The sequence below is a fragment of the Zalophus californianus genome, chromosome 5, assembly GCF_009762305.2.
Source record: "Zalophus californianus isolate mZalCal1 chromosome 5, mZalCal1.pri.v2, whole genome shotgun sequence".
In the NCBI taxonomy this organism is placed as follows: domain Eukaryota; kingdom Metazoa; phylum Chordata; class Mammalia; order Carnivora; family Otariidae; genus Zalophus; species Zalophus californianus.
In genome coordinates, this window is record NC_045599.1 from 28,660,878 (window position 1) to 28,678,508 (window position 17,631).

The 17,631-nt window shown below is 43.1% G+C and overlaps 1 protein-coding gene across 6 annotated transcripts in view; it reads right to left on the reverse strand.

Annotated features, from left to right (window-relative positions):
- LOC113928700 (core histone macro-H2A.1) overlaps positions 1 to 17,631 on the reverse strand; it is an 85,238-nt gene that overhangs the window by 19,924 nt on the left and 47,683 nt on the right. For 4 of the 6 annotated variants that reach the window (XM_027604614.1, XM_027604608.1, XM_027604609.2 and 1 more), the window contains one exon: positions 5,686 to 5,796. In XM_027604614.1, coding sequence (XP_027460415.1) covers positions 5,686 to 5,796 — 111 coding nt within the window. The remainder of the gene's footprint in view (positions 1 to 5,685; positions 5,797 to 17,631) is intronic. The other 2 variants (XM_027604615.1, XM_027604613.1) reach the window with 1 other exon arrangement.

The following is a 17,631-nucleotide window of genomic DNA, read 5'->3' on the forward strand; positions in this document are numbered from 1 at the left end:
AGCAAATGCTGTTTATAAAAACTCAAATTAAGCTAATACTCCCTGCCTCCCCACCCCAAAAACAACCCCAAAACCCTACACTGTGAAGTAGCAGGAGGTTGTTGAGGGAAGAAGGGAAAGGAAAAAAAAGGGAAAGCAACACTTGACTTGGTGTGGTATGGATGAGTGTATTTTTAAGGGATCTATGAGTTTCCTTTCTTGTTTGTTTAAAAATATACATGTTCAAATCCCTAAAATTCACACGTATTTTTTTTCCCAACAGTATAGATGCTTCTGAACTTATATTTGCAAGTACCTCATTGGAAAACCCGCTATTTCCATGGGCTTTGATTCAGCTAGCTGAGAAGACCCCAGAAGACAGTCTCTGACTCTGCCTGGGGAATGGGATCTCTGGAGAAACTGCAGGGTGGGGTGGGGGCGGGCAGCGGGGAGTTTCATGGCTTTGCTGAAGTGAGGGAGTGGTTGCAAACAGAACAAGTTCCTTGGAGAATTCCCAGTTCCCTCTGGACTCCTCACCTTCCTGACAAGAGGTGCCCCACTCTTGGAAGCCCAGAACACTGCACCTCGGGGGGCCACTACCATCAGCCAGGAGAACTCCTGACTAACCGAGTACTGTCTCATTCGCCCCCCACATCTGACTCTTGCTTTTCCGCCTATGTTCACTGTGCACCAGGCTCAGCACAAGTCCTCAGGCTGAGGGTCTGAGCCGCAGAACAATTTTGCTGCGGTTAAATACATCGAAATATTTTTTTAAAAACCACCTCTGGACTATAAAGCATGTTTGGGGTGGGGGGATTACTGTGTGTGTATGTCCAGGAGAGGAATGGGTTGGGAAGGCAGAGGACAAACTGCTGCAGGCACTTTGGAGAGACACATGGGTAACCAGCTTGGCTTGGGCAGGCAGGCCAGTGGACAGAAGCCAACAGTGAAATGGTCAAGAACAAAGGCCATAGCTCCCCCTGGACAGGAGAAGAAACCCCGTGAGCATGACATACAAATAGGCCATGTGTGCAGAGGTCTGACAAGGATCCTGCAGTCCCGTGGCTACACACAAATCGACCTGGTAGGACCAGGAAAGACGGCCAGTCCTAGGAAGTCCCAGCCGCTCCTCCCCCAGAGACCACGTGGCTGTCTGCAGCGCAACACAGAGCAGGGCGGCCGGGGAGCAAGATTTCCGGGCTCTGTGCATAGTCTCTCTGATTCTCTGGGAGGCTGGGGGTGGGGGTGTCACTGATGATTTCAGAATTTGAAAAAGGTCACTACTCCTTTGTCTTATCATTGGAAATGACGGAAAACTAAGTTTTAAATCCCAGTACGGGGAATTTAAAATATCTGAAGATTGCTGGCCACTGTTGAGAGTGACCAAGGGGGACTGCCAATTACAGAGCAGAAGGGGGTCCTACGTGGCTATGGAACTGGAAGAAGGGGACTTAGCCAAGTGTCCTGTAAGACCCTTCCACTTCTGGGCCCTGATTAATCTCAGCTACAGCCAGTGTCTCCGTCTTTTATGCCCCACATCTTCCCTCTAGTGGTTGGGTCCATGTCAGTCCTTGTTCTCTACTCATGAGTGAACTCATTACTAGAAGCTCCTGGAAGGCGGAGCGTGGGCTGTCTCTCAGCCCTGAGCGCCACACGATGCCTGAGATGGTGCTCAGGCTGCTATAGGCACACAAACAGAGCTGGACTTGAATGTCAAACATCCCAACAACTCTGAGGTGAAATGAACATCTCCCTTCTCTTAAAGTAGGGCTAACGGAAATGCCAGAGCTCAGGACCTGGGCCCTTGGCCTGGCTTAGACCTGAGGTGGCTCAGGGAAAACCTGGCCTCCTGGAAGGAAGGCTGGCTCCCACCACTCCTGGCAGGTCAGGAGGCACCTTGCCAGTGACAGGGAAGGAGCCGTGGCTTGGAACTACTAGACGGACTATGTATGGGCTATGCCTTGACATGACCTACCTGGCTACAGGAATCCGATTTTTTTTATATATTGTTAAAAACTCAATTTTGGGAAATGAAAGTATTTGATAAACAGTAGCTGAGTGACATGTTGGATCTAGCCTGTAATTGTCCAATTTTGGTGTCTCTCATGCCCTCATGATGGACAAGGAAGGGAGAAGACTGACCAGCTGTATTTCCTTGTGCTAGGCCTATAAAATGTCACTCTCTTCCTGTCCCCAAAGTCCACTTAAACCAAGGTAGATAGAAAGGGTGAGGTGTTCCATAAAACCGTTTGTAGCCCCTGATGGCGAACCATGTTTTCTCTGCAGCCCAGGCCTGCCCAGCCTCTGGGATGAAGGGGCTTCCTTTATCTGTGCCCTGCTGCCTACCCTGCACACATCCCCAGCTTCAATTCTCCCAAAGGCCTCAGGTCTGATGGTGGCATGTGGTGGGTCTCTGGCTTAGAACGTGTCACACAAAGACAAGGACACAGGTGGGCACTGCTGGAGGCCCAGGAGTGAGCCAGCACTGTTCATGCGTCTCAGACACCAATCGTCAGCTGTAGGGTAGAAAGAGGGCATCGACCCTTCCCTCCTCACTGCCGCTTTAATTGCTCCCTCTCTCCTGACAGTGCTCTAGCCCCTGGGAGTCAGGTGTGTGTGTCTGTGAGGGAGAAAACCCACGGTACGCCACCCCTGCCTTCCGTGGCCTACAAGCTGCGGCTCGGATCCTGACAGTCTGGGGGGCGTGGGGACTCACTCACAGCCTTCTCATGCTGCCTTCCCTGCTCCTCCAAATAATACTGACCCTACCCAGAAAGCCTGAAATCATTTACTGCCACTGACCCAGACTTATAGAAGTACACATTGGAAGACCCAGGTTTTTAAATCTCTGAGAGGAAGCTGCGAATCTCTGTTGAACCACAAAGCAAAAACATTTGGTGGATTCAGATTCACAGCACTGTCTGCTTTTCGAAAACAATTCAACAACAATGTGTGTGAACACTGGGTAAAAGAGTCATGAGGATGATTATTACTCCTGAGACTTGATCATCAACAATAATGAAATCCCAGACTCCTCAGCCCTGGGCCGGCTTCTCTTGCGAGTAGCTTAGCAACCAGGCCTGGCAGGGCTGTGCAGGGCACCGTATCACCTTTCTCCACCGTCAGCTTGCTTGCAAGATTCAAGCATCGGTTTCACGGTCACAGAGGGGAAAACCAGATTCAGAGAATACCGGGTACTATCCAGTCTTCCTTTTCAGGTACCCTTTTTAGGACATTTCCAAAAATCTAAGTCAAAACTATTGTCTGTAAGAATGACATTTTAAAATGCGCTTTGCGGGGAAAAGTCACGTCAGTGTTAGGACTCTTGCCCTTTTTGCATTATATGCCATGACTTTCACCCCACGGTAATAGCCCATCAAGGGCCAGAAAGTACTGCCGGCAAGTAATGCTCCCAAAGAGCAACACTTGCTGCACGTCACCCCTCAGGGCCCCAGGGATCCAGGAAGGGCTGCTGACACACTGCTTTCTGACGCTGGGGCCCTGGCGGACCTGAAGGGAGATGTGGTTTCCCCTGCTCAAGCGCATGTGCGGTCCCGGATTTGGGGCGACCTTGGCCAGGATGTGCGAACCTCGGGTCATTAATCTGGAAGCACACATACCGTGGAGCGCAGCCGCGCGGTAGCTCAGTGCCTATTCTCCCTGATGACATCTAACTGGGTGACGTGGGAAAGCAGATGGCTGGTCTGTCTGGGTCTGCACTCAGCTCCCTGACAGCTGGCCATTTTACCCCGGGTTTAGCTCAACCCATCCTTCCAGAAGCTCCCTTCCAAAGCCAGGACATCGGTAACGGGCACATGAGTTTCTCTGTCAAGTCTACTTCTTCGGTGTTTGTTTCTTAAAGAACGCTAAATGATGCCCCTGTAGGTTATGACAGAGTATCAGTACTTCTCTAGAGCTTTCTGGACTCCCCACCCCTGAACGGAGTCCCATCAGAACTGGCTGGTTTGTACTTTGTGGGGCTGTTGTGCCTGTGGCAGCCGGTCCTGAGACCAGGTGTCCCCCACACGGTGGGGAAGAGGGTGCTGCTCGGTTGCAGAGGAACTGGCCCGCTGTGTGCGGCCTGTGCCACCTCCCCTCCAGAGCGCCCATGCAGCAGAGCTCGGACAAGACCCCAGTCTCAAGATCGACGAGGGCATCCATCTGCACGTGGACATTGGTGTGGCTGAGTGCGGCTACTCTGAAAATACCTGACTTAGCCAGTACGGGGCGTGTGAGGCGTTCTGAGAGCAGGCTGGCTTTGGGGTGGCCGGCCGGGGGCAGCAAGAACCACACGGGGAAGGGAGAGGCCAGGGTCAGGGCAGGGGAGTGCTGAGGGACTGTGGGGAAAGCGGGAGGGACTGAACTGCTCTCCCTGCTCGGCAGGCTTGCGAGCCCGGCGGATGGTCTGCACCGGGGATCTAAAGCACACTGGAGCTGCTCCTGAGCAGCACGGGTGTTCACACTTGAGTTCACACCACAGCGACTGGGACGACGGTTCACCTTAACGTCCGATATATGACCCAAAGGACATGTTAAAGGGTGTGAAAGTAGACCCAGGTGGTTGCCTTCACTGCTGAGTTGACGTCTTTTTAAATAAATCAAAAATACCTTCAACGAAAACTTTCAAAACCCCAGACCTTAAGATGACAAGCTCTGATTTTTTTTCCTTTGAAAAATGCATACAAAATACAGATAATGGTTATAAAATGTCAGCTGCGATGGTGATTTGCTGGAACACAGGGTCCACCACAGGAATTGCATCATGAGAGCCTGAGTGCAATCAGGACAGGAAGGGGGGGGGGGGGAGAAGGAGCATTTGCAAGGCAGGAGCAGGAGGGCTGTGTCACTTGAGATGCGAAAGAAAATTGACAGTGAGGTTGTAAAAATGATGCAGCTTCAGAACCAAGTTGTTAGCCACAAAGCAATTTACACGGAAGGTCAAATTCATGCCTTTCATTTTCTTTCATGGAGGATTAAAAAATTAAGAGAAGTGGAATTCCCTCTCTCCAAACCCCACCCCCTTTTTTTTGGTGTCAATAGAGAAATATTAACTCTCACTCTCAGGTCTTAAAAGCCTTTGCATCATTTTTATTTTGAACAAAAGTGAATCATCTTTTACAAAACCATGGCGTCCTGGCAAAGCTGCATCACTGGGATGGCTGAAAATACAGTGCCCACGGTTAAAACAAACAAAAGATTGGCTTGAGGAGTCGAGAGGTGGCTCAGTGTACCCGTTACCTAAGGACATCTAGAAACAATCCCGCCCCCGATCAGAGGCTCTGCCTGCAGGGCCCACCACAGTGAGCGGGCTGCCTGCTAGACCTTTCCTTTTCCGAGACCCAGCTTTGACTTTGGGCTGTTTTTCTGGCCGGGGCTACCTGATGACCCGTTGGTCCCACCTTAGCAGCTCCTTCCACAGACCAACCCCAGGCTGTCCAGAAGCACCCCTCCCCGCCCCCCGTCCAGGAGCAGCCTTCCCTCTTCTTAGCACTATCTCCTCATCCCACCCTCCGAGAGAGCCCCCCACAGCGCTCCTGCTGCGGCCCTCCCTGAGGCCACCCCACCAGCCCCGGCCGCCCACTCCTCCACCTGCACCCACCAGGCCAGGCGTGGCCTCCGGGAATCCCAGGGCCTTCCCGCAGCAGAGGTGGCCTCCACCCATCTGTCCCAGGGCCATGAGCCGACCGAGGCCGCGCGTCTGCCTACCTTCTGGCCGAGGAAGAGGCTCTTGGTGGAGAGGACCGTGAAGCCGTCGGCCGGCGTCCCCTCGGTGGTGCTGTCGGCGCTGGCGGCCTTGCTGACTTCCCCCTGCTTCTTCTTGCACAAATACAAGAGTCACTAGGAGGCCCGCACAGGCAGACACCCAAGGAATCTGGGCTGTTCTAACAGGGAGGTGGCTCCCGGGCCCTGCCCATCATCCTGCAGAAAACAGGCCACTACCGCACTACTGGCCTTCGGCCGTTCTGAAAGCGGGAGCCGCAGACTCTGGGAAGTCCTGGAGCTCTACCAAGAGTGTTGTCATTTCATCACTTTGTAATCTCAAAACAGAGCTACTTAAAGGCAAAACTTCACTGTGGAGTGATAATCTACAACAACTATTTTCATAGACCAATTAAATGTCCCTTAATTAAGGGTCTTTACTTTCTAGATGTGTGCACATTATTCAGGTTTGAGGGGAAAAAGCAAACTGTTCCTGATCACGAGTTCTCAAAGAGCTAAACATAAGACCAAGGACCCTAACCCTCCAACCTTCCCCAGCCCAGGAGGGAAGACACCTCCCGACTGTCCTTCAAGAAAACCAGCCTGGGAGAAGGATCCCTACGGTGGCTGTTGGCGAGCCCTGGTGAGCGGGCATGGCTATCAGTGAGCTCCTGGGCCTCTTCTTGGGCCCAACCAGACTCAAGTATGTATACCCTGGGGTTCCCAAGAGCCCTGCAAGGTATACCGTCCAGAGAGGTTTCATTCATTTCCAGATCAACTTTCTAACGGACTTCTCCTGAAACCGATCTGCCCTGAGTGATGGGCACCTGTGACGGAGGTCTCACGCCCCATCTCCCTGCACCACCACCCTTGTCCCGCTTCCCATTACTGGCCTGGCACCACCACCCCCCGCCACCCCAGGAGTAGGGATACAGGGCTTTACAAGTCTTTCATGCATTTCTGTTAAGTAGGAGGACCATGTGAGAAATGGGTATTTTGGCTCATTTGGGGATGTCTGCATTCAGATATGTCATAGACTGAGGAGAGTGGGCACAATGAATGGTAGTCTGTGTTCAGACACTCCACCTTTTCCCTTCCCCCCAGTTATTAAAGTACATCATTCTTGCGGGGTTGCTTGAGTGTGAGCAAACCAAGAAAGCAGGGGTGAGAGGTATTCCAAATGGCCACGCCTTCCTAAGGAAGGCTCTGGAGGGCAAACTCAGGGCAAGGTCTGTGCCCGTCCACATGCCTATTTAGGGATTCACATTCATTCACATATTAACATTTTTGCTTACATTGAAAAAATATTCTAGTTTTACAGTCTGCTTTAACAAGAAGGACTGCTTTAACGTTTAAGTTCTATGGCCAAGCTGGAACATTTTCTGTACATTAAATGAGCTAAATCTGAAAGTCCAAGGTTTGGATATAAATGCTAATACAAAAAACATTTTGTCAAGAGACACAGCATTAGCAAAGATATGTTAAAATGGTCACCATTATGGTTTTCCTAATTCTTTCAGTATACCAGATTTGACAAAGTGAAAGAGAACCCAACAGTGAAAGGTATAACCTACAGTTATGTGGTAAGTCTTAGTAAGCCTTTTTTGATATACTTTCCAGGAAACACGAAAGGAAAAGGCAGGGTGACAAATCCTTTCACTACTCAGATGTTTCTAATTCTGTGCTTTCAACAAAATGGGAGAAATACCAAATTGACTTAACAGCTGAGAGATCACTGAAGAACAGACTGACAGACTTCACAGTAATGTACCAACGCAGTTTCTTAGTTGTGACCAATGTACCAGGATGATGGAAGACGTTACAATGGGGAACCTCGTGAGGGGTACTGAGGAACTCTCTGTAATGTCTGTAACTTTTCTGTCAATCTAAAACAATTGTAAAATAAAACATGCATTTAAACAAATTGATGACAGATTGCTAGGTGACTGTTGGCACTTAACTCAAGAGTTCAGAGGACTGAGAGATGTTGCTTTCACAAAATCCTTTCCATTCCCACTTATTTTTTGTGAACAAGACATTCCCAGTACTTATACCTGTAAATATACAAATACAGGATGCTGAACCCTGTTTCATTTTAGCAATAAGTCACTATCTTATGAACTTGAGTTAATTGTAAAAACTGTATCTCCATCTATCCCATAAGATACAGTTCCAAGAATATTTTTTTCCTTAATAGTTATTAAATTTGTAAAATATTTATTGGTTTGATGAATTATGTATTAATAAGTATGATTACTATCCAGTCCTATAGAATCCATAACATTTAGTGCCTTTATGATCACAAATTTTTTTCCAAGAAACTTTAAATTTATATTTCTTGTAAAGATCAATACAATACTACCACCTACATTAAATGTATGGCATTAGGATAACATTATGTGGGACAAGTGAAAGGGATATACAGGCTCAAGGAGAAAAGTAATGTGAATTTTCCACTTGTTAAAAAAGAGCTTGTCTGTATACTTTTAAAATGATGATGGTATAGACCAGAAAGGAACACAGACAATATACAGTAACAGTCACCTCACGGGCAATACAATAAATTCATATCTTTCAATAGTTACCCTGAATGTAAATGAGCTAAATGCCCCAAAAGACACAGGGTATCAGATTGGATAAAAAAAACATGACCCATCGATATGCTGTCTGCAAGAGACTCATTTTAGACCCAAAGACACCCCCAGATTGAAAGTGAGGGGGTGGAAAACCATTTACCATGCTAATGGACACCAAAAGAAAGATGGGGCGGCAATCCTTACATCAGACGAATTAGATTTTAAACCAAAGACTGTAATAAGAGATGAGGAAGGACACTATATCCTACTCAAAGGGTCTAACCAACAAGAAGATCTAACAATTTTAAATATCTATGCCCCTAACATGGGAGCAACCAATTATATAAGCCAATTGATAACAAAAGCAAAGAAACACATTGACAACAATACAATAATAGTGGGGGACTCTAACACCCCCCTAACTGAAATGGACAGATCATCTAAGCAAAAGATCAACAAGAAAATAAAGACTTTAAATGACACACTGGACCAAATGGACTTCACAGATATATTCAGAACATTCCATCCCAAAGCAACAGAACACACATTCTTCTCTAGTGCCCATGGAACATTCTCCAGAACAGATCACATCCTAGGTCACAAATCAGGTCTCAACCGGTACCAAAAGATTGGGATCATTCCCTGCATATTTTCAGACCACAACGCTTTGAAACTAGAACTCAATCACAGGACTAAAGTCAGAACGAACTCAAATACATGGAGGCTAAAGAGCATCCTCCTAAAGAATGAATGGGTCAACCAGGAAATTAAAGAATTAAAAAAATTCATGGAAACAAATGAAAATGAAAACACAACTGTTCAAAATCTTTGGGATGCAGCAAAGGCAGTCCTAAGAGGAAAGTATATAGCAATACAAGCCTTTCTCAAGAAACAAGGAAGGTCTCAAATACACAACCTAACCCTACACCTAAAGGAGCTGGAGAAAGAACAGCAAATAAAGCCTAAACCCAGCAGGAAAAGAGAAGTAATAAAGATCAGAGCAGAAATCAATGAAATAGAAACCAAAAGAACAGTAGAACAGATCAAGGAAACTAGCTTTGAAAGAATTAACAAGATTGATAAACCCCTGGCCAGACTTATCAAAAAGAAAAGAGAAATGACCCAAATAAATAAAATCATGAATGAAAGAGGAGAGATCACAACCAACACCGAAGAAATACAGAAAATCATAAGAACGTATTATGGGCAACTCTATGCCAGCAAATTAGATAACCTGGAAGAAATGGATGCATTCCTAGAGATGTATCAACTACCAAAACTGAACCAGGAAGAAATAGAAAACCTGAACAGACCTATAACCACTAAGGAAATTGAAGCAGTCATCAAAAATCTCCCAACAAAAAACCCAGGGCCAGATGTCTTCCCAGGGGAATTCTACCAAACATTTAAAGAAGAATTAATACCCATTCTCCTGAAACTGTTCCAAAAAACAGAAATGGAAGGAAAACTTCCAAACTCATTTTATGAGGCCACCATTACCTTGATCCCAAAACCAGACAAAGACCCCATCAAAAAGGAGAATTACAGACCAATATCCTTGATGAACATGGATGCAAAAATTCTCACCAAAATACTAGCCAATAGGATCCAACAGTACATTAAAAGGATTATTCACCATGACCAAGTGGGATTTATCCCTGGGCTGCAAGGCTGGTTCAACATCCGCAAATCAATCAATGTGATACATTGATAAAAGAAAGAACAAGAACCATATGATCCTCTCAATAGATGCAGAAAAAGCATCTGACAAAGTACAGCATCCTTTCTTCATCAAAACTCTTCAGAGTATAGGGATAGAGGGTACATACCTCAATATCATAAAAGCCATCTATGAAAAACCTACAGCAAATATCATTCTCAATGGGGAAAAACTGAGAGCTTTCCCCCTAAGGTCAGGAACATGGCAGGGATGTCCACTATCACCACTGCTATTCAACAAAGTACTAGAAGTCCTAGCACTAGTCAGTGGCATTCCTATACACCACCACCAAGACAGAAGAAAGAGAAATTAAGGAGTCGATCCCATTTACAATTGCACCCAAAACCATAAGATAGCTAGGAATAAATCTAACCAAAGAGGCAAAGGATCTGTACTCAGAAAACTATAAAATACTCATGAAAGAAATTGAAGAAGACACAAAGAAATGGAAAAAACGTTCCATGCTCATGGATTGGAAGAATAAACATTGTGAAGATGTCAATGCTACCTAGAGCAATCTACACATTCAATGCAATCCCCATCAAAATACCATCCACTTTTTTCAAAGAAATGGAATAATCCTAAAATTTGTATGGAACCAGAAAAGACCCCGAATAGCAAGAGGAAGGTTGAAAAAGAAAAGCAGGGGTGCCTGGGTGGCTCAGTTGGTTAAGCGACTGCCTCCGGCTCAGGTCATGATCCTGGAGTCCTGGGATCGAGTCCCGCATCGGGCTCCCTGCTCAGCAGTGAGTGCTTCTCCCTCGGACCCTCCCCTCTCTCATGCTCTCTCTCTCTATTTCATTCTCTCTCTCAAATAAATAAATAAAATCTTTAAAAAAAAAAAAAAAGAAAAAGAAAAGCAAAGCTGGCAGCATCACAATTCCGGACTTCAAGCTCTATTACAAAGCTGTCATCATCAAGACAGTATGGTACTGGCACAAAAACAGACACACAGATCAATGGAACAGAACAGAGAGCCCAGAAATGGACCCTCAACTTTATGGTCAACTAATTTTCGACAAAGCAGGAAAGAATGTCCAATGGAGGGCGCCTGGGTGGCTCAGTTGGTTAAACGACTGCCTTCAGCTCAGGTCATGATCCTGGAGTCCCGGGATCGAGTCCCGCATCAGGCTCCCTGCTCGGCGGGGAGTCTGCTTCTCCCTCTGACCCTCTTCCCTCTCATGCTCTCTGTCTCTCATTCTCTCTCTCTCAAATAAATAAAATCTTTAAAGAAAAAAAAAAGAATGTCCAATGGAAAAAAGACAGCCTCTTCAACAAATGGTGTTGAGAAAATTGGACAGCTACATGCAGAAGAATGAAACTGGACCACTTCCTTACACCACACACAAACAAAAATAAACTAAAAATGGTTGAAAGACCTAAATGTGAGACAGGAGTCCATCAAAATCCTGAAGGAGAACACAGGCAGCAACCTCTTCGACCTCAGCCACAGCAACTTCTTCCTAGACACATTGCCAAAGGCAAGGGAAGCAGGGCAAAAATGAACTCTTGGGACTTCATCAAGATAAGAAGTTTTTGCACAGCAAAAGAAACAGTCCACAAAACCAAAAGACAACCGACAGAATGGGAGAAGATATTTGCAAATGACATATCAGATAAAGGGCTAGCATCCAAAGTCTATAAAGAACTTATGAAACGCAACACCCAAAGAACAAATGATCCAATCAAGAAATGGGCAGAAGACATGAACAGACATTTATCCAAAGAAGACATCCAAATGGCCAAAAGACACATGACAAAGTGCTCAACATCGCTCACATCAGGGAAATCCAAATCAAAAACTCAATGAGATACCACCTCACACCAGTCAGAATGGCTAAAATAAACAATTCAGGAAACGACAGATGTTGGCGGGGATGCGGAGAAAGGGGAACCCTCCTACACTGTTGGTGGGAATGCAAGCTGGTGCAACCACTCTGGAAAACAGTATGGAGGTTCCTCAAAAAGTTGAAAATACAGCTACCATATGATTCAGCAATTGCACTACTGGGTATTTACCCCAAAGATACAAATGTAGGGATCCGAAGGGGTACACGCACCCCGATGTTTATAGCAGCAATGTCCACAATAGCCAAACTGTGGAGAGAGCCAAGATGTCCATTGACAGATGAATGGATAAAGAAGAGGTGGTATATATACACAATGGAATATTATGCAGCCATCAAAAGGAATGAGATCTTGCCACTTGCAACGACGTGGATGGAACTGGAGGGTGTTATGCTGAGCGGAATAAGTCAATCAGAGAAAGACATGTATCGTATGAGCTCACTAATATGAGGAATTCTTAATCTCAGGAAATAAACTGAGGGTTCCTGGAGTGGTGGGGGGGGGTGGGAGGGATGGGGTGGCTGGGTGACAGACATTGGGGAGGGTATGTGCTATGGTGAACACTGTGAATTGTGTAAGACTGTTGAATCACAGACCTGTACCTCTTAAACAAATAATACATTATATGTTATAAAAGAAGAAGAAGAAGATAGCAGGGGGGAATATTGAAGGGGGGGAATCAAAGGGGGAGACGAAGCATGAGAGACTATGGACTCTGAGAAACAAACTGAGGGTTCTAGAGGGGAGGGGGGTAGGGGGATGGGTTAGCCTGGTGATGGGTATTAAAGAGGGCATGTTCTGGGCGCCTGGGTGGCTCAGTTGGTTAAGCGACTGCCTTCGGCTCAGGTCAGGATCCTGGAGTCCCGGGATCGAGTCCCACATCGGGCTCCCTGCTCAGCGGGGAGTCTGCTTCTCCCTCTGACTCTCCTCCCTCTCATGCTGTCTCTCATTCTCTCTCTCTCAAATAAATAAATAAAATCTTTAAAAAAATAAATAAATAAATAAAGAGGGCATGTTCTGCGTGGAGCACTGGATGTTAAATGCAAACAATGAATCATGGAACACTACATCAAAAACTAATGATGTAATGTGTGGTGATTAACATAATAAAAAAATGATGGTATTCCAAATCAACACAGTATTTTGATTTCTTTGGATACACTTAAATGAGTGATGAAGTGGTTTTTATATATCAAAAATTATATCCTTCACAGATATTTATATTTGTTATCAAAAGTTCAGCTGTCAAATTTTTAAATGTGTGAGGTACAAAGGTTTTCAAATTGTTGTAGGAGGTAGGCAAGCAAAAAAGTGTGAGAATCACTGCTCTATCCACTGAACACCAGGCATATAGGAGGTGCTCAATAAATGCTTGGGAATGGAATGCAGTTGATAAGTAGATAAGGATTTAGTGCTTATGCCCAAAAATACTTGGATTTTTTTTTTAGAGGTAAGAAAGCCTTACCTGACAGAATTTCAATCATTCAAGAAACAGAGCTGGTTGTATTGGGAGGAGGGGGCCGTGACAGCTTCCCTGTGTCCCTGGTACGGGTCAGCAGCTGCCTATGAAGCCAAGTTATAAGGCTTAGCCTGTGATGATTAATACTGGAGATTTTCAGCAGTGATTCACTTGCTCATGGCCTCCTCCATTAAAGTTGTTGCCCATATTGGAAACTGGTAGACCACTATGAAAAACAGTATGAAACTTCCTCAGACATTTAAAAGTAGTATCCATATGATCCAGCAATTCCATTTCTAGGAATATAACCACAGGAAACAAAAATACTATGTCAAAGAGGTAACTGCACCTCATGATCATAGCAGCATTATTTATGACAGCCAACACAAAGAAACAATCTAAGTGTCCACAGACAGATGAATGGATAAAGAACTGTGGAAACATTCAGCCATAAAAAATAAGGAAATCCTGACAGGAAACCCAGAGAGTTCCAAAAAAGATGAACCCAAAGAGACCCATGGTAAGACACAGTGTAATTAAAATGTCAAAAGTTAAAGACCAGGAGAGAATCTTAAAAGCCGCAAGAGAAAAACAACTTGTTACAAACAAGGGAACCCCCGTTAGACTACCAGCAGATTTTTCAGCAGAAATCTGCAGGCCACAAGGGAGTGGCACAATATATTCAAAGTACTGAAAGTAAAAAACTTCCAACCAAGAATACTCTACCTGGCAAAAGTGTCCTTTGAAACAGAGAGAAATAATTTTCCAGACATGCAAAAAGCCAAAAGAGTTCACCACCACTAAACTGGCCATAGTAGAAATGTTAAAGGGACTTGTTTAAGCTAAAAAGAAAGGGTGCTATTTAGTAATAGGACAATATATGAACGTATAACTCTCACTAGTAAAGGTAAGTATACACTAAAGGTAGTGACTTAATCTCTTATAAAGCTAATATGAAGGTTAAAAGACAGAGGTGGAATAACAATTAGTACAATAATTAGTTAAGGGACACATGAGATTAAAAGACATAAAATGTGACACCACTAACATGAAGTGTAGGGAGGGTAAAAATGCAGTTTTAGAATGTGTTCAAACTTACATTATCAACTTAAAACAGATGGTGAATCAGTTGTTATATATCAGCCTAACGGTAAACACAAAGCAAAGCCTATAGTAGATACATAACAGATGACACCACTAAAGACAATGATCACATCACAAAGGCAGAGAAACAGAAGAACAAAGGAACAGAGGAATTACAAAACGGCCAGAAACAATTAACAAAATGACAAGTACATATCTGTCAATAATTACTTTAAATGTAAATAGACTAAATTCGCCAATCAAAAGACATACAGTGACTGAATGTATAAAAACACAAGACTCATCAATATGCTCCCCAGAAGAGACACAGTTTATAAGGACAAGACACAATGAAAGTGAAGTGACAGAAAAAGATTTTTCATGCAAATGGAAACCAAGAGAAAGCGGGGGTTGCTACACTTATATCAGACAAAATATTCTTTAAAACAAAGACTACAATAACAGATAAAGAGTATTATGTAATGATAAATGTGTCAGACACATAAGAGAATCTCTCTTTGTATTTTATAAATATTGTAAACATTTATGCACCCAATCCAGGAGCACATAAATATATAAAGCAAACACAAACAGACCTAAAGGGAGAAACAGACAGCAATACAATAATAATAGGGGATATTATACCCCCACTTTTATCAACAGATAGATCAACCAGACAGAAAATCAATAAACACTGGCCTTAAATGACCTATGAGACCAGGTGGACTTAACAGATATATTCAGAACATTTTCCACCCAAAAATAACAGAGTACACATTTCTTTCATAACCACATGGAACATTCTGTAGGACAGGTCATATTTTAGGCCACAAAACAGGTCTTAATAAATTTGAGAAGACTGAAATCATATCAATCATCTTTTCTGATCACAGCGCCAAGAGACCAGATATCAATTATGAGAAAAAAACTGGAAAATTCAAATATGTGGAGATTAAACTACACACTATTCAACAACCAATGGGTCAAAGAAGAAATCAAAAGAGGAATCAAGAAATACCCTGAGACAGATGGAAATACAACATACCAAAACTTATGAGATGCAGCAAAAGCAGTTCTAAGAGGAAAGTTTATAGCAATACAGGCCTACTTCAAAAAACAGGAGAAATCTCACACCAGACGAAACCAGAAAACAAAACAAAACAAAACAAAAAAACAAATGAAGCCCTAAGTTGGTAGAAAGAAGGAAATAACACAGATCAGAGTGGAAACAAATAGGCTAAAGATAGAAAAGATCAATAAATGTAAGAGCTAGCCCTTTGAAAAGATAAACAAAATCGACAAACCTCTGGCTAGACTCACCAAGAAAAAAAACGGAAGATTCAAATAAATAACATCAGGAATGAAAGAGATGTTACAAATGACACTACAGAAATACAAAGAATCATAAGAGACTACTATGAAAAATTGTACACCAAAAAAAATGGACAACCTAGAAGAAATGGACCAAATCCTAGCAACACACAAGACTGAGTCATGAAGAAAAATACAAATCTCAACAGATGGATTACTAGTAAAGGGATAGAATCAGTAATCAAAAACCTCACAACAAACAAAAGTCCAGGACCAGAAGGTTTCATTGTTCTACCAAACATTTAAAGAAGAATTAATACCAATCCTTCTCAAACTCTTCCAAAATATAAAAGAGGAGGACACTTCCAAACTCACTTTACAAAGCCCGCATTACCCTGATACCAAAACCAGACAAGGATGCCATAATAAAAGTAAATTACAGGCCAATATCCCTGATGAACACAGATGCAAGACCCTCAACAAAATACAAACAAACTGAATTCAACGATACATTAAAAGGATCATGTACCATGATCAAGTGGGATTTATTCTGGGGATATAAGGGTGGTTTAATATCCGTCAGAGTGATACACCATATTAACAAATGAAGGATAAAAAGCATATGATCACCTCAACAAATGCAGAAAAAGCATTTGACAAAATTCAACATCCATTTATGATCAAAAGCTCAAAAACTGGGTATAGAAGGAACACCTAAACATAATAAAGGCCATAAATGCCAAGCCAAAAGCTAACATCATACTCATTAGTGAAAATGAGTGCTCAGAGTGTTTCCAATAAGACAACAATACCCATTCTTGCCACTTTTATTCAATATAGTAGAAGTCCTAGCCAAAGCAATTAGGCAAGAAAAAGAAAGAAAAGGCATCAAAATCAGAAGGGAAGTAAAACTGTCACTATTTGCAAACAGCATGATATTATATATATACAAAACCCTAAAGACTCCACCAAAACCCTGTTAGAATAAATGAATTCAATAAAGTTACAGGATACCAGATTAATATATAGAATTCTGTTGCATTTAGCATATGCTAATAACAAATTATCAGAAAGAGAAATTAAGAAAACAATCCCATTTACAATTGCATCAAAGAAATAAAATGCTTAGGAATTTAACCAAAAAGGCAAAAAACTATATACTGAAAACTATATATTGTACACTGAAAACTGTAATACATTAATGAAAGAAATTGAAGAAGACACAAATAAATGGAGAGAGATTCTGTGCTCATGGATTGGAAGGATTAAAACTGTTAAAATGTCCATACCAAACAAAGCAATCTATAGATTCAATACAATCTGTATCAAATTCCAATGCCATTTCTCAAGGAAACAGAACAATCTTAAGATTTATATGAAATCACGAAAGACTCTGAAAGCCAAAGTAATCTTGGCAAAAAACGAAAGAGAAGGCATCATGCTCCCTGATTTCAAATTATATTACAAAGATATAATAATCAAAGCAGTATCGTATCAACATGAAAACAGACACATAGACCAATGGAACAGAATGGAGAGCCCAGAAATAAACCCACATATATATTACCAATTCATGACAAAAAAGCTAAGAATATACAATGAGGAAAGAACAGTCTCTTCAATTAAACAGTGTTGGGAAAATGGGACAGCCACATGCAAAAGAATGAAGCTGTACCAACATTTTACATCATACATAAAAATTAACTCAAAATGGATTAAACATGTGGATGTTAAGTCCTGAACCCAGAAATTCCTAGGAAACAGATCATAAGCTCCTTGTTATTGGTCTTGGTGATGATTTTTTGGATATGGCATCACAAGCAAAGGCAACGAAGGCAAACTAAACAGTGGGACTACAACAAACTGAAAAGATTCTGCAGAGCAAAGGAACCATCAACAAAATGAAAAGTCAACCTTTAGATAAATATGCAAATCATATACAGACGGTCCCTGAT